The sequence below is a fragment of the Typopeltis vanoorti genome, chromosome 10 (assembly GCF_054136105.1).
Source record: "Typopeltis vanoorti isolate ZY-2024b chromosome 10, IOZ_Tvanoo_1.0, whole genome shotgun sequence".
Classification (NCBI taxonomy): domain Eukaryota; kingdom Metazoa; phylum Arthropoda; class Arachnida; order Uropygi; family Thelyphonidae; genus Typopeltis; species Typopeltis vanoorti.
Window position 1 is genome coordinate 33,431,151 of NC_143558.1, and position 25,350 is coordinate 33,456,500.

The 25,350-nt window shown below is 34.4% G+C and overlaps 1 protein-coding gene across 1 annotated transcript in view; it reads right to left on the bottom strand.

Moving 5' to 3' along the window:
- Positions 1-25,350, bottom strand: part of LOC150102316 (uncharacterized) — a 107,009-nt gene that overhangs the window by 38,358 nt on the left and 43,301 nt on the right. Inside the window, exons 4-5 of the mRNA XM_090399498.1 lie at positions 23,714-23,766; positions 12,596-13,052 (exon numbers count right to left, since the gene is read on the bottom strand). Of these exons, the coding sequence (XP_090255624.1) occupies positions 12,596-13,052; positions 23,714-23,766 (510 nt within the window). The remainder of the gene's footprint in view (positions 1-12,595; positions 13,053-23,713; positions 23,767-25,350) is intronic.

Here is a 25,350-nt window from a genome sequence, read left to right on the forward strand (position 1 = left end):
TCGACCGATGTCACTGGAAATTGGCATGACACTACCTATAGCAAGATCCTTTCCACGACCTGTTGAAAATTTAAAAAAGCAAATTGGAGAAATTTTGCAAATGAATTGGATAAATGTGTTCGTTGGATACCAGTTAGAGTTGCGGAGTAGAAGAGATTTGTAGGAACAATCATATCAACTGCGAAAAAAATATATCTCTAGAGATTACAGAAAAGATTATGTCCACAGATGGAATGAAGAGAGTGAACATCTCTATAGAGAGTTCCTGAAAAGTGAAGATCCTGAAATAGCAGATGAATTACTACATAGCCTGAACTCATCTCGAAAATCAAAATGGATTGATACGGTTGAAAACCTTGACTTCAAATTATCAAGTAGAAAAGCTTGAAATCTTCTCCAACAACTATCCACAACTAACTTACCTAAAAGAAAAAGCACAATTATCTCCCCCTGAGAAAATAGCTAATCAAATCGTTAATATTTCAAGGGCACTTAGGGACCGTGAACATACCAAGAAAGTTAAGAAAGAACTTAGAGCTTTAAAAACATATTCTCCTGCATATGTTTTTAAATCATTTAAAATTTTAAATTTTAAATCTCACTTAAAATTTAAAAGTTAAAATTTAAAATTTTAAGTGAGCGTAGTGTAGCTAGGCAAAAGCTCTAGCTACACTCACAATCAGTGGTGTAGCTAGAGCTTTTGCCGCCCAGGGCGATCCCTGAGTTTGCTGCCCTTCTCAGTACACACCAAAAATACTAAAAAAAGTCAAAACGACGTATAGGGAAATAAATTAAAATACTATGTTTATTTTTGAAGTAAAACTTTAATTTCAACATTCTAAAATGTTATTTTCCTTTGCTTTTCTGTTAGCAAAATCGTTGGTGACATTGGTGAACTCTATTTCATAGTAATGCAGGTAATTCTTAATCAATTTTATTTAGAAAAACTCCTCTTACAACTAGCAACACTTAACAGCAATTGTGAGAAAAATTCGCACTAGCATTACAATATTTGGAAATGAGTTCTCGAGACTGTATTTTTGAATTAACTGCAAAAGTTCAAAAAGGTTCAGAGTGTCTCCCCCTCCTCCTCCCCCCCTAGCTACGCCTCTGCTCACAATATGCCTCAATCTTCACTATAGATGAAGTAAAAGCCGTCATAAAAGATATCAAAGCTGGCAAGGTCCCACGCTTCGACGGTGTCCATCCTGAATTTCTGATTAATAGCGAGCCAAATACTATAAAATGGCTCTGTGAATTCTTTTCTGATATATTATTGACTGGCCGACTACCTAGCCAGTTTAAGAAGTCAAAAATAGTTGCCATTCTTAAACCTAGAAAACCATCCCAGGAGGAAAAAAGTTACAGACCTATTGCTTTACTGAGTTGCACCTATAAAATGTTAGAACGCCTTCTGTACAACAGATTGTCGATACCAATTATGCAGCATGTCCTGATTGAACAAGTTGGTTTTAGAGAAAAACGTGGTTGCTGTGATCAAGTGCTCACTTTAACATAATACGTAGAAGCTGGATTTCAGAAGCAATAAAAAACATCAGCTCTCTTTTTTTGGACCTAACAGCAACCTATGATACAGTATGGCGTGAAGGTCTTATATACAAATTTCTTAGCATTGTCCCATGTAAACAGACTGCACACTTAATTTCCTCCATGCTCACTGAACGTTCCTTTGAAGTTATATTAGGAAATAAAATGTCCCGACAACGAAATCTTTATAATGGTCTTCCACAAGGGTCAGTATTGACACCTTTACTTTATAACCTATGACTTGCCTGCTACCATCTGACGCAAGTTCTGTTATGCTGATGACACTGTAATTGCCATTCGACACAAAAACATGGTCAGGCTGAAGACGTACTTACAAAAGATCTAAAAACAATAGGTGAATATTACAAAAAATGGAGGCTTCATCTCAATCCAGACAAAACAGAAGTATGAAGCTTTCACTGTAATAATCACATGGCAGATGTCACTTTACATATCTTCTTTGAAGGATGTTTACGACATCCTTCAAAGAAGATATTCAAAGAAAATTGCCTACGACACAATAAGTTTCCAAAGTACTTGGGCCTGACCTGACCCCAACCGCACGCTCTCTTAAAGTTTGTATTATGTTGTTACGGGTTCTTAACTTTAATCTAAGTTAAGAACCCGTAACAACATAATAGAAAAACTAATAGGATCGACATGGGGAACAAAGCCGATAATCTGCGGATTGCAGCTCTTGGTCTAGTTTTTCTATGTTGCCGGATATTGCTCACCAGTGTAGCTAAATAGCACACGTTAAACTTGTTGATAACCAACTAAATAATACAATGAGACTGATTTCTGGCACAATTAAATCAACGCCCACACACTAGCTTCCAGCTCTTAGCAACATTGTTCCACCGAATCTGAGCAGGACTGAGGCTCTCTTACAGGAGTATAAGAAAATCTTGAAGAACACAGCCCTACCAATACATTTAGATCTCCGTTAAGTGTACGACGATTGAGATCAAGACATCCACCACTACAATTAGTCCAATTACTACTACTACAATCTAACTTTGACCTGAAGCAAAAGTGGAAACAGTGGGCAGTGGGAGAGCCAGACAGATGACATCACAAAATTTTCTCTCAAAGAATTACAAGAAAGTTTTGGCACACCTCCCACGAAAATCCTGGACTCAGCTTAATAGAATACGAACTGGTCATGGCGTATGTGCGGACATGCTTTTTAAATGGGGTAAACGACCATCCCCGCATTGTGATAGAGCTCACAGACAAACTGTGGACCATATTGTAACTCAGTGTTATCTCAGAGCATATTCAGGAGACAAATTGGACTTTTTAAATGCTACATCCGAAGCTGTGAACTATTTGACCAATATGTATATAACTTTAATTTTATTGGTTTTTAAAATGTGTTTTAATTTTATGTCTTTAAAGTGATAGTGTATTGTACTGCATGTTTTTTTATTCATGCCATACGAATAAATAAATAAATACTAATTTAACATCTCCCATACACCACGAAAGCAAGCCTATATGAAGTTCTTTACAAAGAAGGAATGAAAATTTTACCATCAAACTACCACCTTCATCTGTTGAAAATAGTGGAGGTCATCAACAGTCAACTTTTTTTTTTTAAAAGGAAGGCTAACCAATTAATTAGTGACTACTAATATAAAGTCAAAAAGAAGAGCTGCCAACAGAGAGGACTGGAAGGACATGATGCTGCACCCTCGCATTGAGGAAGCTACATGAAGAAGAATATGGAGCAGTCACAGTTGATGTTTAAGGTAACGTTGACAGTGGTCAAGGTCATCCAGAGTATTGCCGACATATTGAAGAGTATGACGAGGAAAAGTATGCGATTCGCGCCATATGACGTTGCATTAACCAAAATTGTATCAGGACATAGAATGTTGAATATAAGAATAAAGCGAAAAGGTGTAGCTGTGCAGAACTTAGCAAATAGGCAGAGGAGAGGAGATATGATTAAAATATACGAGTGGAGCTTATCAGATAAATATAGGAAAACTAATGCATAGGGCAGTAACTTACAGCTCTATGCATTACAAACAGCCATGAAAGTGATCCCCATGAAGAAGGGATCACTTTCTCCCATGCATGGGAGTGAGTGAAGCACAAATTCTTTAGATTGAAGAATGGTTGGTAGGTTGAATACTTAGCAAAAGTGGGTAGTGAGCGTACTACCCACTTTGGTTAAGAATTCAGTAAGAAAATTCATGGCAAGGTATATTAGGTATCGTTGTATATAAATGGAAAGAACTCTCTTGGTGATTCCATTGAATCCATGCAGGGCTAGGAAATAATAGTCTAGCATCACACACACACACACACACACACACACACACACACACACACACACACACACACACACACACACACACACACACACACACACACACACACACACACACACACACACACACACACACACACACACACACACAGTGTGAGTGTTATGAAAATTATAATTACCAAATAATGTGGATAAAATGAATACTAACTATATGGTACTAGGTTTATTATTACCGAGGTATTACCAATAATAACGATTTTGTACGATGACAAAGCTTTTGTAGCTTTTATCATAAATGTAAGTTGAAATATCTTTATTTTAGTTGGTACTGAATTATTACGGTTAATATTTGTTAGTTGAAACAGTTAATATAATTACAGTTCCAACTACCCTGAAATTAGAACGTACTACACTACTTGGAAAGAAGTGAACGGACACCATAGTGTGAGGAACAAACAGCCATGGCGCCAATTTAATAAGATGTAGGACTTCCTTTCTCTGTGATGACTGCAGCAATCCTACGAGGTACCCTTTCCACAAGTGTACAATAGCAACCAATGAGATTTTTGGACCATTTTTCCCGTAGGCATACGATGAGATCCCTGTACTGCCGTGCAGCGGACGTAACTTGACCCCACCAGACGCACCAGTTCATCTCACAGTGTTCAATGGGTTTGAGATCAGGCTCTGTGGAAGCCAGTCAAGTGAGGTGACGCTTATGTCCGCAAACCATGCAGTATTACAGCAGCAGCAGCAGTAGCCTTATGACATGGTGCATTGTCTTACTGAAAGAGACAAGTCAGTTCAGTAGAAACGCCACACAGTAGAAAGCATTAAAATGTCCAGAATGTTCAAATATCTCTCGAAGTTCAATGTTCGTGGCACCACAAACATAGGTCTGAGGCCAAACCAGGAAAAACAGTACCATACCATCACACCACCACCACCTCCGAATTCTCATATTTCGTATTTGGGGTTACGCACTCTGTAAGAGACGTTTATTGGATATCTGCCACACCCACACCGGTACATCTGCATTGTAGATTGTGTGCCACTGTACACGCTCTTTGCACTACTGATGACGCTGCATTTGGTTCGGGTAATGTGGGGCTTGCATATTGCGGTTCTATCATGAAAATCCATGTTGTGAGCCTCGCTTCTGAATGTATTTTGCAAATTTGTGTTCCAATCGATGTCCGAAACTCCGTATTCAACATGTCAGTCGAATGTTGAATACCGAGTATTCAACATTCGGCCGACATTCGCCATTCAACATTCCACATCCAACATTCCGCCAACATTCGGTTGGCGAATGTTGAATGGCGGTTTTAGTATCGTGTCAGTATAGTATCAACGTCAGTATAATATGACTGACAGTGGACCTGGAATGACCCAATTTTTAACAATTTTCCGAACAGATAGGCCTGCAATATGGCATCTTATCAACGCCTCTTTCAAACTCTGTTAGTTTCCTTCTCGCAGCCATTTCATTCTGACACAGTTGCACTGAGAGCATCATATTCCTCCAATTTATACCGGCTACAAACAAATGACTCTTTACATGGCAAGATGCACCTCCCCATGGGGATATCTGTTGACCTCTTTCCAAGCAGTGTATTAATAATAAACAAAGAGCGTGTATTACAACATGACAAACACGTCAAATTGCATGCGGTTAGAAAAGTATGAACTGAAGGTGTAAAATAATAGTGTAAAATGTATATTACATGAGTTTTTTTTTTAAATAATGTGTGTGTGTGTGTGTTATGCATAAGATAAAGTCAGGGTAATGATAACTTTATGAAATGAGTGCGGTAATAATATTTAATAGTGAAGGATGATGACGAGTATTAGATATTAGCAAAGTATTTATAATACTTTGCTGCTAATATCATGCAATTACACGTATCTATCGTATTGTACGAGTAATGTCCTCAGCATTTCAATACTCTGTAGGTAAGTATGATGATAATAATAATTATTATATTATATTATATTACATTATGCTATTATATTATAATAGTATTATGCATATAATCTATCTATATACACGTTACTGTAAAAGCCTGAAAATTTGTAAATCCTAGGTTTTACCGGTAAATCTTAATGAGGTGGTAAAAGTCCGAAAAATGCTTAAACGCTTCCATTTCGGGTTTTTACCAAATCATTTCGATAAATGATTTACCAACACTGATTGGTAAAAGCCCGAAATAAGCGATGAGTCTGTCTGATCCTGCAGTCTGCAGGTTTTCCAACATGCTCGTGACTCTCTTAGCTGTTCGCGTACCTAACGGCTCAGTCGAGTGCGAGTATAGACGGGTGTGAGCGACTACGATCTAGAATCAGTTTGTTTTTGTGCTAATATATTTTACGTTTTTTTTTATTTCCTTCATAAAAATGAGTTTATTTATTTATTTATGAAATACTATGGAGTTCCCTCCCTTTTCTCCTCCGTCTCTATTGGGGCGAGTTGAGCCCCCTTATGGGTGGTTAAGTATTTATGGCTGTAGATTCGTGTGTGTTCACGGGGCAGGTTTGCCTGCTTGCGGGATGAAAAACCCCAGATAAACTGGGGGAAAAAACCCTGCTCTCCACGCCCAAGACCGGCTAACTTGGCCATGGCTGAGGAAAATCCTTAAGCTCCTCGTCGGCGAACCAAGGATACTCCTTCCACAGGCATATGGTTGCGAAGCGCAAAACCACTAGACTAACCGCGCGGACATAAAAATGAGTGATATTGTGCTTATTTTACGGTTTTTTTTTTTATTTCCTTCATAAAAATCATTTCATCGTCTACTTTTTCTTTTTCTTTTAGTGAATAGTTGATTATAGGTTAGGTTAGGTAATCCTGTTTTAATTTCCTATTCCATTTACACAGTTTTTAAATAAACAATGATAATTAAAAATATGGACCTAGTACAACATTATATATAAATTGAGTTTCATAAAATTATGCAAAATAAATGACCGTTAGAATATTTTAAAACTTACATGTTCAAAGAATGATTAAAAATTAAAACACACACACACACACTCTCTCTCTCTACAAAACGGGCTTTTACCAATTGGTGTTGGTAAATGCTGGCATTTACCGAAATGGTTTTTCGGACTTTTACCACCTCGCTATGGTAAATGCTAGGATTTACCAATTTTCGGGCTTTTACAGTAACACACACACACACACACACACACACACACATATATATATATATATATATATGACAGATTGATCATTGACTCGGTTAACATACATAGTTTTATGAAAAAAATTGAATGACTAGAACCGAGATTTAATTAAAAAGGTTTTAATATAAACACACTACTAGTTTCGGCCTGTAACAGCCTTCTTCAGGTGACATTATAAAAGAAAAAACACTAAACATTGAGGGTTAAAAGACTATGAACAACATAGACAGTCTTTATACATAATTAGCATTAAAACGTTGTAGTTGTATTTGAAGCTGTTCTTTCATTTGTTGCATTGTTGGGAGAGTGCGTGCTTGCTGCATCACGTGAACGCCAGTACATGATTACAGCTGAATACATATATATATTGTTCACACATACTATTTACATTATATCCATGTGCACATATGTGAGTACAAGTATATATATATATATATATATATATATATATATATATATATATATATATATATATATATATATATATATATATATATATATATATATATATATATATATATATATACATATATATATATGTATATATATACATATATATATATTAATTATATATTATATATATATTATATATATATATATACTTGTACTCACATATGTGCACATGGATATAATGTAAATAGTATGTGTGAACAATAGTTTGACTCATTGAAAAAAGAAAAATTCCCAATCATTCACTACAAATTAAAATTCAGTGCAAAGAAGAGAAACTGGATAACCTGAGAGAGAGAGAGAGAGAAAGAGAGAGAGAAAGAAAAAAAATGGCTGCATTTAATAGAAAGCTGTCATTGACAAAGAAGATTCTAAATATTTTTTGTTTAAATATACTAATGTCACGACACTGCAACGACAAAAAAAAAAAGAATATAGGGCAACAAGATACTACTATGCCTTCCGTGTTAAATGCACAAAATTCAGTGAACTAGCGAACGATATGTAAATAAGATTTTAAAAATAATATTATTAACTTTTTACGAAATCTATGGTTCAGATCGCAGGTAGGTTCATATTTGTTTACGTAATTTTTGAGGGAAGGTTATTAATATGTCAGAGAAGGTTATTAATATGACAGGGGGTTAAAATCCGAGAAATAGCTGTACGTTATTTAAGGAAGAGCCCTTAGAAAATCTCATCATTCTTGGATAATAAGATTGCGAGAATCTCCATTTGGCACTTGACCAAAATTCATAAGCAATGAAAAGTCGGAGTATGACATCATGTAAGCGTCATCATTCAAATAGTTACATGATTTAATTAGCAAATGAAAGTACAGTATGCATTTTGAAGAGAACGTGTATATGAGTATATACGTAAATTTTAAAAAATATATACGCAGGAATAAAACGAATATCTAAAAAATGCTCTTTTGAGTTTGTTTTGAGTAATATTGGTAGAAATTAAGATTAACCAAACTTTGACGTACATATTAATAAAGCTCACATTACCTAATTTTAATATTTTTGAATTTAATTTAAAAAATTTTATAAAAAATATAAAATGATCATAGTTTTGCAGTTTATTTTTTTCATGCGTTATTTTATATATATTTCTTTTTTCTTTCTTTGTCTTTAAATTTTCAATCCGGGTAGCACAGCTACTCTTTCCCAAATACATATTGGTGAGATACACACACTCGTGGAAAACCATGTTGGAGTTCTCTTCCCCAACTCCCCGAGATGATAAAATATCCTGTACACATATTTATATACAACCCCGCCTTTTTTTTTTTTTTATCGCAAGGGAAACAAATTCTAGGTATGCCTTCATCTGAAATTTTGCTGTGACTGACACTTTAAATCTATTAATCATTTTACAATGGCATCAAGTTGATTATAAAGTATTTTCTTCCAAGTTAGTTTGCATTCAGAAGCAAATTTTTAAATTCTGTTTGGAAATAATAGTTTAAATGATTCGTCACGAATTGAAAAAAAAAAAAAATCCATTCTTGACAAAAAGAAACTTTACTGGCAAAAGTAAAATTAATATGGACAAAATTATCTCTTTTTTTTTTGTATACGCTCATAGTGAAGAGATATATTGCTTTATTCCGATTATTTTTGTCATTACCATCATGTCGTAATGTATGAGGTAATTTACTAAGCTTCCTAAAATTTTTTATCGTCTGCCAACCGCTACTCTTCCTCCAGCTATTTGGCGTGCTTTACTTTTGCGGGTTTCCCAAAACCCTATTTTAAAATAGATTTTAGCTGACACCGTCTTTTAGAACCTATTCAAGTTCTTAACTTTCGTTTCTTTTATTCGGTGTATTTATATTGTTTTAAAATTAGATTATCAGCTTTACAAATGCTACGAAAATAACCGTAGTTTTGTATTAATATCGTCTGATGATTTTCTTGGGATAGTAGGAATTTTTAGTCAAGGTAATTGAAACAATTATCACATCAAAGTAATATGAAATTATAATAAACATAGGTAAGTACATTATTTGTAACAGAAAATTAAATTAGAATGTAATAAAATTAGAACGTTTATATTAAGAGAAGTTTTAAACTATAAACATAACGTACGGTATTTAATATGTTGTGTTTAATGTCCTTGTGACGTATTTTTTTATTGTAGTTCGTTCTAGCCTTATGTAAGAAATATAAAATATTTTTAAATCAACAAGTAGATATTATTTTCTTAAGAGTGTTAAATTATTTTTTTATGATTTTATGATTATTATTTATTTACAAAGATCCAGAAATCTTTGTAAATAAATAAATAAATAAATAAATAAATAAATAAATAATAATGAAACCTCAGACTCCATCGAGGAGCCTGAGGTTTCATTATTATTTCATTAAACAGGCACTATAATTTTTATTCTAATAAGAATAAAAATAATAGTGTCTGTTTATGTTTATATTTACACGGATATATTGCTTTTTATACCACTTACTTTTTTTTCCAGTTAAATATTGAAATAACTGCACTGATTCAACTCACTCGATGCGATTCTCGATTTTTTGCATACGTGGAGTAATTTAAAAATCTTATTATTCAGTTTTATCCTGTATCAGCACTGTTTTACACTGGGTTGTCATAGACTTTTAGGTTTATGTTTTTTCATAAAAAAAATATGAATTCTGGTTGAATTTCGTCTCTCCATTTTTACTGTGTAATTCTCATTTGTCATCTTTTTTTTTTTGTGTGTGTGTGTGTGTGTGTGTGTGTGTGTGTGTGTGTGTGTGTGTGTGTGTGTGTGTGTGTGTGTGTGTGTGTGTGTGTGTGTGTGTGTGTGTGTGTGTGTGTGTGTGTGTGTGTGTGTGTGTGTGTGGATACAATGGCTCGAATGGTTGCTACATTTTTTTGTTGTGGTATACTGCAACCGCATTTTGCGTTATTTACTTTTGTTCTCAGTATTTATTCCTTTGATTTCAAAACAGAATACGTTTTTTTTTTGTTGTTTTTTTGTTTTTCTCATTGTCAGAACACTCGAAGTTAATTTCCTTACTATCGTCTTGTGAGAAGTAAAAAAAAAAAAAAAAAACCTGTAGCAGTAAGGGTAGATTACAACATATCTTGTCATGTATCCCACTCTAGAAGGTTGGCCACTATGAATCTCCTTTTTCTATCCAGACCACTCATTTCCTTGCTCTACAGTATACATAGTTCTGCCTAAGCATTCCATTATGTTTTCTATGTGTGTTCTGGTCTTCCTTTTTTCGTGTTCTACCAATTCTTCCCTTTAATAAATCTATTTGAAGCCTGTGATGTCTCACAATACGACCCAGATATGACTTTTTTTTTTTCCTGCAAGTTCATCAAGATACAGAAACATAAGCTACAATACACATCTAACTTGATTATTAGATTTTAGAAAGAAAAATTCTACAAGGAAAAATTTTCAAGCATACGTATCAGTACTGAACAATTAGTAAATATCAGTACTGAACAATTCTAGATTTGTTTAATGGAATGGAATAAAAATGGAATGTATTGACTGTACCCATAAACAGAAATTCTCAAAAGTGTATCTGGTTTTTTATTTTAGTTAAATTTGGAAATCGATTGGCAGCTGGTTTCCATCTTTCATCATCAGTAAAAGTTGAATGCATTACTAGTCAGCCATTAGAGGGAAGATAACACAAAAATACTGCAGACAAGTGTTGCCATTTTGTGTTCTTTATATTATTACTAGTATTATAGCGTGTTTTCTGATCGTTATTTTAAATTGCGCGATTAAAATCATGAACTTCTTCCGGGAGGGGAAAATACTTACCAGCTCCATACGTAGACTGATTTAGAGACCAACTGAAAAAAAAAAAAAAGCCTAGAAGAAAGATCTTCTAGTCGGTGATTGGTATCGAACCTACAATTTTTTTTGTCGATCTATGGATGTTACCAGAAGGTTGTGCAGACAACGGAGATGTTTTATATTTTATAAAGAAATAGTATGGAAAAAGGAAAATAATTTTTTGAAAGTCATGAATACTTTATTATTATTATTATTATTATACAATCCAACTGAACATGACTGATTTCATTATCAAGTTGCTCAAACAATTCACAGATATATCTAAGGCAAATGGAAGCTGTATTATCCTCGTGTACAAAGTTGTTGCTTTCAGGATCCCAAATTGCTTTATTTATTATCTTTCACTTAATCTTAGAATATTGGTTCTCATTTCGGAATGCATCGCAAAGCTCCCAAAGAAACCACGTAGTGGAATGAGACACATGTCTGTACTTAACTAACTCACTATAACTCCAATCAGTATCTTTGCAGATATGTACACACCACAGTACTGCATGTATTGCGATGATCATTTCCAGGAAACAATGTTTCCACAGTTTGCATTTCAAGCAACCGTCAGGGCTACCAACAACTCGCTGCTTCACCAGGTGGCGAAGAAAATGCAATTTTCCTAGCGTGTAACTGGAGATGTTATGACTTAACAATGCAGAATATATTTGAATAGAAGAAAATAATAACGGAATCGAACACAAAATTCCATGATTTAATATCAAAAATGGCAATTTAATATCTTCTTTTTCTTAATACCGGAAGATTATTTCTAAAGCTGATGGCTTTTTTTTTCTTGAAATAGTAACTGTGAAGTAAGTTGTTTATTTAAAATGAACATGCCGTTTAAAAATAAAATATGGAATCTAGATTTCCGAAGTACATTTACCCGTTAATTATCCGTGTGAATTGATGTAGCATGAAAATGGGACGGGTTATCAAACAATGCATCCAGCCAGTTATCCATACATGCTAAGCAGTATTTTCATGTTCTGGTGACATGGCCCGAAAGGCGATGTCAGACATACCTAGCTTAAAGTATTATTCATTAGTAAGCAGGATGTTCTGAAAGTAGATTAGTGGCATTTCTGTTCCTCCCTAATGGATTCACTCCCGTATATATGTATGTGGGTCACCACATGGGATGAACCGCGATACGAAGAAATGCTTGAGAGAGAGAGAGAAAGAGAGAGATTTATCAAGAATTGTCAATACTACTGATCCTTAAATAAAAACTGAATGTTAGAAAAAATAGGATTTATATAACATTTCTACAAAATATTATTTTGTTATAATTCAATTCAATAGTTTACCTTTATTTTTCCTTCTTTGTTTATAGCGCGGATTTGGCCCATGTCCTTCTTTGCTTTTGCTGATCATTGTTAATTCTGAGGATTCTGGTTCAATGCCCTCTGTCTGACCTTGTTTATTGCCGCCTTTCCCTCTCATTTTCTTCCTTTCCCTGTCTGTGCTCCTTCTATTTCTGTAGCTTGCTTCTGATGCGGTGCCAGCTGTGCGAACATTCTCAATCTTCTGTACGGAGTGCGGTGAAGGAGGTATATCGTTCTTGAGTTCTTTAGAAGCCTTGTGGAACTTGGATCTGTTGTGTACTCTAGAAGAAGGTTCGTTATCACTCACTACACGAAGAAACATATCTTTATGATGCTTTCCTGATCGCAGTTTTCGGTACATTAACTTTCCATCATCCTCGTGTTTGGAGGGAGAGATTTTAAAGCCAGAATGTTTTGATTGTTTGTGATGTTTAAATTCCTTTGAAGAGTGAAATAGAGAAAAATCATGTTCATTTATGTTTACATATATATTCTTACATTTTTTATATTTTATTAAATTTTATATATAATTCTTAAATTTTAGTTTTTAAATATAATAAAATATAGAAAGTTTAAATTAAATTTTGCATTCACACATCTCCATTACAACTGACAGATTTGCGACATTCAGATCAAAAATATGAAAATTTTTGTTGCATATCATTGATTTGTCCGATTCTCACTCACATCATCATGGATACACCGTCATCCTGAGCTAAGTAATTAAAAGCCTTGTGCACGGATTTCAAAAGTAATTTACTAAACTTAGTAATATCCGATGTGTCTGCGTCTCAAACATCTCGTACATTCATTGATTCTAAAATGTAATGCCATAAATTTACAAAGACACATAGTTTTCGGAGAGTAACTGAAAAAAAAAAGAGAGAGAACTGTAGTAGGGAATCCAGTACAAAAAAAAAGCTAATGTACATCATTGTAGATTATGTGATCATCCAGATGAAATGCTTAAAGGTTGAAAGAAAAAAAAAATACGCAAAGCAACAGTTCCTACCGTGTAAGCAGTTCTTGGGGGGAAGGGAAATGTTTTTTTTTTTTTAAACATGTCTCTCGTTTACTCTTCGTTTCTTGATATCACAATTCAAAACAACCACAATATGCATTTGATCATTATTACTAATCAATGCTATTTGCAATTAGGGCCGAAGCAATTAAGGCTGTGAAGCCAACGCATAATGTCTGTTTGCGTGTGTTCTTCTAGCCGGTATGTCTGTTTTGCTGAATGGTAAAGCCTGCTACCTGCTTGTGAGACCGTAGCGGTTCTCCGTTCGGTAATAAGTGTACTCGTATATCCACAAAGTTGTCCTGATACCCTAGTGACGAGGGATATCATTCAATAAGTAGCTAGAATTGCTGTTTTGCATATTAATATCTATTTATGTTATAGCCTTTAAAAAACCATCTCTAAATAATCTTTGAAGAAACTATGTCTAAATAAAAATTAAAAACTAAGAGAGATTTGTAAGCTGGATTGAGCATTTTACTCTCCGAATGTGAGATGTGGAAAGAGTGGCGGGGAGGGTGCATAAATTACGATTGAAGGATTTGTAATTAAAGGGAACTTGCAGACGATAATCGAAACTGTGTGAAAGTATTATTGTTGTTGTTGTGCGTGCGTGCGTGTGTGTGTGTGTGTGTGTGTGTGTGTGTGTGTGTGTGTGTGTGTGTGTGTGTGTGTGTGTGTGTGTGTGTGTGTGTGTGTGTGTGTGTGTGTGTGTGTGTGTGTGTGTGTGTGTGTGTGTGCGTGCGACTCTCTTCCTCATTTTTTATATTCAATTAACAACTAAAAACTTATGAACCTGATAACCAATTGAATTCACAATTTCATATGTATACATCTATTAAATGGTTTAGTCTTCCAAAGTTTAAAAATACGAGTATTATTAATGAAAGTGATATTGGGATATTTTTTGACAATATCTAATGAGTTGTAAATTTTAAATAATTCGACGATTTAAAGTTTCGGATATATTTCGGAAATTTCCGATATATTTGTTGCAATATTTTTCGACGCGATCAGAGAGAGAGAGCAGAGATAGAGATAGATAGATAGAGAGAGAGAGAGAGAGAGAGAGAGAGAGAGAGAGAGAGAGAGAGAGAGAAATAAACTGGTCTTGACTGACTGTACAATTATAACTGGGTTTTTAGTGCGGATCTTTAATTGGAACTGATACCTGATTTGAATTAATGAGAACCTACAGATTTATTATTGAAGGTCACTGAATTTATTTCAAAATCCAGTAGCTTGGTGAGTATCTGATTGGAAATTTTGATTATAGAAAAATTATAATTTGAAAAAAAAAAAAAATCCAAACCTAGAAGTTTCAATCTTTCATTGTGGACACTTTTCTTTATTCATTTCTAAAGGGTTTCCACTCCCCTCTTGGGAAAAAAACAAACAAGTTTTTGTCTCTTGCAATTCAGACACGATATGTATATGAAAACACTTATTCCAGGATTAGGAATGGGATCACGCTACAGTTGGTGTTGCATTCGGGTCTCTTACGCTAGCAGAAATACATTGAATGCTGGAGCTCCACTATCTACTGATTTTCAAAAGAGATAAAGAGCTTCATCTTTTTGGAGGAAAAAAGGTGTTAAAAGATTTTTTTTAAATATCTTTCATTATATGTTTAGATTTGCTTTATACAATTAAAACCCAGTTTCTCTCTGAAAAATACTTTAAAATTTCTCACTATCGACAAGATTTCAAGTTAATATATTATTTTGTTCAGCAATCTTCCCATTATTGCTTCCTTTCGCATTAGGTTCAATGGCCTGTCACAGCCAAGTAACGTGGCATCTTAGAAACCTAATTACTGCTTATAGTACGGAAGTTAATCCTATCTGCAATGTATGTTATGTCTATAAATTGTGCGAGGTCTTCCGGCCTGTTTTTCTAGAGGAAAAACCTACCACTGCCGTATGAGACCGGCTAACTCACCTTCTCATGAAAAGTCCTGATAAAGGTCCTTCTCGTCTTAGACGGGATTCGAGCCAACCTCTTTCCAACGCAAGGGTAGCATCTTCGATACCGATTGAGCTAAGGGAGGCTCTATAAGTCATCTTTTTTACATTTATTGAAATGAGTAAATAAAGTATTTTTCTTTCATTTCATTTCAAAGCCTGCTGTCATGTGGTTTAGGTGTTATTGTAGTTATTGAGCCATGAAAAGCGATAACGCTGTTATCGCGAAAAGAAGAAAAGGAACGTCATGCAAATATCATTCTTCTTCTTCTTTTTCTCTCCCGTAGTCCTAAATGGACCGTTGGGGCACTCATGGCTAGTAGGTGATATTCTTTGTTAGCCTCCTCCAATCATCCCGGTCTCTTGTTCTTGATGTCAGTTGAGAAAGGGAGGAATTTGTCAATTTTTTGATGTTATCAGTCCATTTTAATCGATGTCGGCCCCTAACCCTTGATTCCGGAATGATTCCTTCTAGTGTTTGCTTTGGAATGCCATTAGCCCTCTCCACATGTCCGAACTATTTCATCTGTCTTCTTCTGATGACTGCTAGAATATTTTCCATTTTTCTCCGTCTGTTGAATCAATCAATTTTCGGACATTTTCATTGGTTTCGTGAAATTCTCAAAAATCTTCTGTAAGTTTCCATTTCAAAAGACAGGAATCTCCTCTCTCTTCCCTCAATAAAGTCCAGGCCTCACAACCATACAAGAGGATAGAATTCACCAAAGTCTCATTTAGTCTTAGTCTGGTTGTAATTGCTATTCTGTTATCTCTCCACAATGGTTTTAACTTCTGTAGGGCCACGGTTGACTTTGCAATTCGGTATTTAATGTCGGTTTTTGAGCGACTATCTTGACTCAACGTGCTTCCTACATAAGTGAACTTGTTTACATTCTCAATTTTTTTATTATCAATTTGTATCTTTAAGAGTTCAATCTGATTTTGAGATTATCGTTGTTTTTGTTTTTTGCAGGTTTATGTATAATCCATATTTTTTTAATGTTCCGAAAACGCGGCTGGTTATCTCTTGTAATTCTTCTTCACTTTCTGCCAGAAGATCGATCTGCAAACGTAAGTTGTTTATTCTAAGTCAGCCAACTACTATTTCTGGTTCATATTCATGAAGAGTTTCATCTATGACATATTCCAGAAAACAATTAAGAAGAAGAAGGGACAAGGTGCATTCCTGTCTTACCCCTCGTTCTGCTCGGAACGGTTCACTGCTGTAATTTCTAATTTCAATTCTCATATCAGTTGAGGAATAAAGAGATTTAATAATCCTAATGATTTTGTTGTCAATACCATAATGTTCTAAAATTTTCCATAATGCCTCTTGCCATATTGAGTCAAAAGCTTTTTGAAGGTCTAAAAAGTTGTGACAGATTATCTTGTTGTATGTATTTTTCACCTAGTATGTGTATTGTAAAAATATGGTCGATTGTACTTCTGGACTTTCGGAAACCTGCTTGTTCATCTGATATCTGATTTCTATTTTCTTTTCTATTCTTAACAATAATATTTTTAACAAGATTTTGCTTGGATGGCTAATAAGGCTTATTGTTCTATAGTTGCTACATTTATTGCTGCTTCCCTTTTTAGGAATAGTTACAAGGACAGAAGTCCGCCAATCAGAAGGCCAAGTCTGTGTTCCATACATCCTGAATATATTTAGCAAGGTGTCTATGATGATGATGTCACCTCCTTCGCGTATCAGTTCCATTGTAACACCATCAATTCCCGGTGATTTTTCTATTTTTCGAGGAGCTACCTGCTGCAATGACTTCTAATATCAAGTAATCTCCTTCCTCCGAACTTCCTGGCAAAATTCCGTCCAAAATATCGTCAGTCAGTTGGGGGTCCTTTTGAAAAAGCTTGGTTCATAACATTTCCATCTATCAACTATTTTCTGGTTATCCGTGATAAGAGTTCCATCTTCATCTTCTATACTGTAATTAATTGCAGTAAAAGGTTTGGTTAACTTGATAATTTGAAAAGTACTTTTAGGATTATTTTTATTTAAGTCTTCTATATTTTTGCATTCATCTAGTATTCATAAGTTTCTAGCATGTTTGATTTCTTTTTTAATAATCTTGGTAATATTTTTATACAGTACTGTTCTCTATTATCACCGCTATTAATATGAGATTTCAAATTTCTTCTTTCGTCGCATAGGTCCAAAATATTTTTGGTTATCCATGGTTTATTGACTTTCCTTTTGTATCCAAGAATTTCTTCAGCAGTCTCAATTATCTTTTGTGAGAAATATTTGGTTTTAGATTCGATATTAGTACATTTTTTTGAAGCTTGTGTCAAAAATTTGTTTTAATTTGTATTTATATAATGTATTTATTTGGGGTTCTTTTAATTTTTCTATATTATATCTTTTACGAGTTGATTTTGTAGGTAACATTTCCCTCATTTTCATATTCATAGTTGTGATGACCATATTGTGGTCGCTGCCAATGTCGGCTCCAGGAAATGATCTGGTTCTGGTGAGGTTGATGGAGTTTTTATTTGTGCTAACAAGGATAAAGTCGATTTGGTTGTGTGTTTTACCATCAGAGGAAGTCCATGTCTATCTTCTGGAAGGCTTAGTAATGGTGAGTTCATTTTGTGAGGCAAAAGTGATCAATTCAAAACCTATTTCGTTTGTCTCCCCATAGCCATACGGTTCCGACAAATGGGAGAAAATCCTTACCGATATCTGTTCCAATTTTGGCATTCCAATCGCCTTGTACAATCAAAAGGTTTTTTCTCTTCGCTCTGGTGATTGTTGCATTACGTTGACCACGAGGACTCTACTTCGGAGTCCTTGTGGCCTGTGGTTGGGCATAAACCTGTATGATGGTGATATTGAGTGGCTTTCCTCTTAGGCGGACTAAAGCAATTCTGCTATTTATAGGATTGAATTCTATGACAGAATTTCGTGATAATTTACGTATCAAAAACCCGACAGCTTTTCCGCTGCAATCATATCCAGAGTAAAGGAAATAAATTTCCTTCATCTGTTGTTAGCTTTCCTGTTTTGGGCGATCGAATTTCACAAAGTCCCATAACAGTCCATTCATATATTTTTTGGTTCGTGCTGTAGTAATTTGAGTTGACCTGATTGTAGTAGAGTCCTAATATTCCAAGTTCTAATCATTAAATGGTTGCGGAGTCTGAATCTAGATCCAGTTTTTCATTATTTTTGTCAATAATAGTGCTGGTGGTGGTAGTATCGCCAGTCGCTAACTTCTCATTGTCACCCCTGGAGCTGCTACCAAACGGCAACGCGGACCTTGTTGAACGTACGACGTCCGAGTCGGCATGGTATGCTGTGTTAAATCCTTCGCCATGAATATCTAATGGGCAGTAAATTAAGACGGATGGGGCCTATCTCCTCTTCTGTCTTCGCTGCTAGCATTTAGCTGGGCATAGTGGGATGGTCTTCATGCCTTGGGAGGTCCTACCAGGAGTAATGATACGCCCGACTTGCTTCGCCCATCCCGCCCCCCCCGCAACGGTGAGGCAGCATAGCAGATATTATATATATAAGCAGATATATAAGCAAATATTATTACTTCTGCTAATAATGATAGCAGTAAAATGGCAATAAGAAGAATCGACAGCAGGAACGCTGTTTGGGTGAAAAAAGTTCTAGTTAATAGTATGAAAATTTACAAAAACCTTGTGTTGGATTAGTCGGAATTACAACCGAAGCAGCTAAAGCTATGGGAAAGTAAATTTGCCTTGCCTTTTAACTGCGTCTTTCTCTCTCTCTCTCTCTCTCTCTCTCTCTGTGTGTGTGTGTGTGTGTGTGTGTGTGTGTGTGTGTGTGTGTGTGTGTGTGTGTGTGTGTGTGTGTGTGTGTGTGTGTGTGTGTGTGTGTGTGTGTGTGTGTGTGCGTGCGTGCGTGCGTGCGCGCACTAACCAGATGGTCTATTTTTTTTCGGAATGAAAAACTCGAGTTTCTGGGAGGAAAAGCCTTGCCACTTCTGTATGAGACCAATGTTTTTCTATTAAAGGGCCCTCGACTTCCTGAAGACTGCGCGAAGTCGCTGGGAACTTAAAAGGGAAAATGTCACTAAGAGAGGGCAAGCGATGGATGCAGTTGGAAGAATCCTTTATTATAATAATAAAACATATTCAATAAGATTTCTTGATTCAAATGTAATTCTTAATCATACTTGCAGTCGAACATTATTTTCTAAATTATTTCTTTGAAGTATGTCTCAGAGATATATTTTATATCATCGTTATAACAGGAAAACACTTTGCTAATCACAATGAATTATGATAGAATTAATAATAATATGCGTTCTAATATACTACCTTATAAACATCATGCACAAACCCACTTCTGGATGATTATTTAATTTAGAGAATTAGTTTCATTATAATCGCGGATCAGCCACGTTTTCCTTTCTAGCTATACAATGCTTATTACTGTTTTCTCATGAACGTCATAGTAAATGTATTTCTCTGTTTAAATGTACATTATTTTTAAACGCACACTGTAATGATAGTTTTTGCCAAATTGCTGTATCCTTTTATATGTATATTTCGTTGACTTCTGTTTAAGAGGTTATTTATTTATTATTACAGTTTTTTGCTTCGGCAGTTTATTTTAAAGTTATAAAATTCATTTTCTTGAATAAAAAGATGAATTAGAAGTATCTATGGAAATTAACTAGAAGGATCTATTTTTTTCTTTTGAATCTTGAAAATTTATTATAAACCTCTTAAGCACGATACCTCATTTATTAATTTTCGTTTTATGTATCTTATTCCTTAAATGTCTTTTAAAAATGGAATTTGCTATAATGACTGTGTTAACACTCTAAAGGGGGAAAGGATTTGAATATATTTTTTAAACAATTTTATTATTATATGCATTCATTACTTTTATAAGATCGGAGTAGCGTGATTCATTTGTTGTTTAGTTCTTTCTTAATGAATATAATGATACAGACTTCCTGGACTTTAGTTGCAGTGGTATAACAGGAAATTGTTATATATTGTGTATATATATATATATATATATATATATATATATATATATATATACATACAGATGACCAAACATGGAACTTAAACTACTTCAGACCTTCATTAAGCAGAGTGGAGGCCTCGCGCTGTGAGATGATAACATCTTCATATCATCTGTTTTGTTTGTTATCAGTTTTTCTACAAAACAGATAAACCGGCTAGAGAACACCCGCATAACAGAAGTAATATACCATAATTCCAACCAATCCCGATCATTATGTTCACAAAATCGTGCCAGTCACTAGACAATTCCATTTCCTTTTTTGCATTTAATGGTATTGCATTGTTTCGCCAATGAGCATTGCACATTGAAAATTTATCTTCAGTCTTTTCACAGTTGCCAGTTACAGTTTTAACTGTAACTGGCAACTGTGATTATATCATAATCAAAACAATTCTTAAAGGCTACTACCATTATTTTCTAGCGAACTTCTAAAGATGTAAGTAGCGTTAATAATCCTCTCCGTATTTTATTGTAATTTGCTTGTTTTGCCACTTTTGTCATATTTGAATATTTATTACTGTATCGTTGTTCCTCTAAATCTTCTATTTATTCTAAATCTTTCATTACATATTTCAATCCTTTTCTCTTCTGGTTTTAAAGAAGTTTTAAACTCGGCTTTCGATCCCTTCTTTTCATCGTATTATCTTAAGCCGATGTTTCTTTTTTAATTTGTTTTAGCGGAACTGTTGAATCTACTTTCTTTTGACTTTTTAAAAGTGCCTCTCTATCCTAAGAAATGTAAACATTCGGCTGCCTCTTAAAATCAATAAGTAATTTAAGAGTAACAACGACCCGCTGCTTTTAATTAACTAGTATTTCAAACTTCCAACTATATTAGGCAATTTATTTTCCAATTCTTTTCGACGCTAGCCGAGCGGTTTTCATACTCTGAATATGCAAATTAGGATTTTCATTGATGGTTACGATAAAATAGGAAGCGACTGAATAACTTACTGGAAAAATGGCCTTTTATCGCTACCGTGTGCCTTAGTTCAATCCAGCATAAAAAGAATAAGAACGTAGTAAACAAAGAATCTTATTTAAGGGCGATGTAAGATCGTAATTTATACTCTTACATCTCTTTTTATTGTAAAATCCGTCGGTAATTTGTTTTCGTACAAGAATAAACTTTAATCGGGTTTTGGCTTTCCTTGTGAGCCTATGCCACAATTCTTCCTCTCCTCTACTAAAAGTCATATATCCCCCCCCCCATCCCGTTTTCCTGCCTGTTGAGACCTGCTTCCTTACTTGATAAACAAGAGCTGGATGCTAATTCCATTCAATACTTATAGTAGAAGTGGGTGATTAGAAACCTCGACAAAAGTTTTTCTTCTTGAACTAATTTTCCTCCAGTAGCTACTACAAGATTTCATCTTTTTCTTTCATGCACTAACACTGTCAAGTTACGACCAAAAATTACCCTGTTTCTTCGATTGCATCCTCCCTGTTTCTTTTTTTTTTTTTTTGTTCTTCATACTCTTATTTTGTTTTCTATTTGAAAATTCTTTTTATTTTTGTAGTTCTGTCATCTATCCAAATATATTCCATTTTATTCTTATTATTGACACTTTTGACTGATTTCATATTAACATTATTTTCGCGAATCTTCATTCTTATACCTTTACAACGAGTTTCCCTGGTGTTGCACTACCTTTAGACTTGAAACTACGTTCAGGCGCAAACTTAACTGTTTTGCTTACTTGGGAGAAGGAGTAAAAAACCCAAGTTTATAAAATTACTTGGTATCCTTAATATATATTATATTATCCCTAAGGTAAAAAACGTTTCACATCTTTATCTCATCCAGAGTTTCTTATTCAAAGTAAAAGCGCCTTGTACCAACTTGTATAGGTAAAGTTGATAAGGCTCTGTATTACTAAAAACCTTGGTATTTCAGGGTCTAGCTACTCACTGAGGAGACCTCAAAAAAGGTTGAAACCGGTCTGAGTAGTGACCCCCCCACCCATAATGTATAACAGTATACATCTCTTAGTGAGAAGTGTTTTACATTATGGGAAATACTAAGAATAGTGATCAGATCTTTACCAACCTTTACAACGAGTTGCCCTGGCGTTGCACTGCCTTTAGACTTGAACTACGTTCAGGCGCAAACTTAACTATTTTGCTTACTTGGGAGAAGGAGTAAAAAAAACCACGTTTATATATATATATATATATATATATATATATCCGCTATTATAGAACCAGGAAGATGGCATTTTGTTGGTGTAAATCTCGAAATGCAATATCGACTGAAAAAATCTGAAGTCACATTTTTTGCAGTGTTAGTATCTACTGTCTAGTGCTACTATCTATTTTATGTTATTTTCCCAAAGACATTTTTTATCCTTTAACTGAAAAATGGTTCAAGATATTTGGATAGAATTTTTCCAACATGTAGAGTTTCAGAGAAGCGAATAAGCACTTTGCTTGAGATCATTACGTGGGTTAAAACTCGAAGAAGGTGGGATTCTGGCTCTATTATCTTCCAAACAGTCGGTATAAATTTCGGAAGTTGGATACATTGAAAAAACAAAGATTTTGAGTATGCAATAGTCTACCTAAAGACTTAAGTGTTTGAATATGTAGTTTTACTATAGAGAAAATAAATGTCTCAGTTATTTTGAAATACGAAATACAATTCGATACATGTTCTAAATAACATGAACATCAAAAAATGCCTCGCGTAATTTATTCCTGGGGCTCAGTACCTCTGGGGACAGTTTTCCATCATTGCTTCCGAGTAGAAAACTGCTTAACCATGCCTTTAATGAGAGAGGTCATTAAATACCGAAATACTTTAGCTTGAGCAGTTTATTTTGGGACTAACGTGCAGCTTCTGTTGTAAATACGATATATAGTTATCTTGAGTCTTGTTTGAAAATATCTTGCTTTAAGATAAACATTGTTTCTTTTGAGGTAAAAGTTGTGTGCAATTTCATAATAACCAGGCGGAACATCTCCAAGTCCTTGTAAAAAAATGCATTCGGGCCTTTTTTTTTCTTTTTTTTTTTTGTACATTACTACTTCAGAAATAAATCAGTTAATACAAAAGGATTCTATTTCATATATATTCATACCTCTGAATATGGAGCAGACTCCACTTGAGTCGCTGCATCATCCTTGGCATAATCTGAAAGGAGAGGGGAAAATATCAGATAATTCCAATAACGTCTTCTTCTTTTTTCCTTTATTTCGTAATATTTGCATAGTAGCAGTATCAGTGATATTATTATTATTCAGGTTTTAAATTAAAGAACATTTCATATTATTATTGAATAAAAATACTTCTGAAAATTATGTAATTTATCGGATTAGTTTAAGTGATATAAAATCCACTTGAATATTTTATACTGTTTGTTTCACATATTAAAGTATTTCAGAATAAATGCATTGTGTTTTGTAACTCATTCTGAATTAACTGAACTAGCTCTGGCATTGTTTGACGACTGGAAAGCAGAACATTTTCTCCAACAGTAGGCTGTGAGTTTACTTTATAATTATAAACCTTTATATGATTAAAATACTATAATTGATTTTATAATTTAAGAACATATGAAAGAATTATAAAAATTAAAATTCTGTAATTAATTTTATAACGAATATTTACTTTATTAATTAAAACATTCATAAATATATAGTATTTTGATTAATATAACCATTCTGCAAGCGGAAAGGATTGTTAAAAAAATAACAACGCATCTCTGAGTTAAACCGTAATGTTAGTAAAGGTTAATGTATCCACTTAACAATGCCTACAAAATATTCTTTGGTAACCTAAACAAGAACAGTAAATGAGCAAAGTAATAATTTTCAGCTGTAGAAGGTTGATATATTGTCTCTGCAATTACTATCCACATGGGTTCATTGGATAGCACTGGAAAAAAAAAAAAACCGTAATTGTTATTCATCCGTCTTTTTTTTTTTTTTTTTTTAATTGCTGAAGCTAATGACTTTGGAGCAGGCTTGTCTGGCTAATGCAGACATTATTACTGCGCATGTGCATTTGGTATTATAATCGATGCACGTGTAGATCACGTGGGTTTCACTTATGAATCTTTCTAAATGACTTCCAGTAGAAACAAGAAATGAAAAAATAATCACCTAAACAAAGAACTCAAACATATTTATCACCTACATGCATTACGTATTTGTAAATTGGGTCATAATTGGGTGCGTTGGAGGTCATAGGACTGGTAAAGTTTTCTCAGTCACGCGTACTTACTCTATGTATATCTGTGTTTTAAAACACCTGATCTTGAGGCATGTCCGGGCGGTTTGTTAACCATGATACGGTACTGTGCGCATTTTGTAACAAAGTTAGCATTAAGAGAATTATTTAAAGCAGCGTTTCTCAACCTTTCTAAGCCCAAGGACCATTAAAATGCCTAAAACAATTCTACGGACTACTAAGTTACATAGGCGTAGCTGGGGGGGGGGGATGATATACCCCGGGCGGCACTTTTTTGGCGTTTAAGAAATCTTGTCATACTGTCTATAAAACAGCAACTGAGTGATGATAAATAGACTTCGACAATGTCCTCGACGATTTTACGAACAGAAAAGCAAGAAAAATAACATTTTAGAATGTTGGAATTAAAGTTTTATTTCAATAATAAACAGTGTTTTTAATTTTTTTTTCCTATGCGTCGTTTTGACTTTTTGTAATTTTTTTAAAACCCAATGGGAATTACCAACATTTCGGAAAAACTGTGCC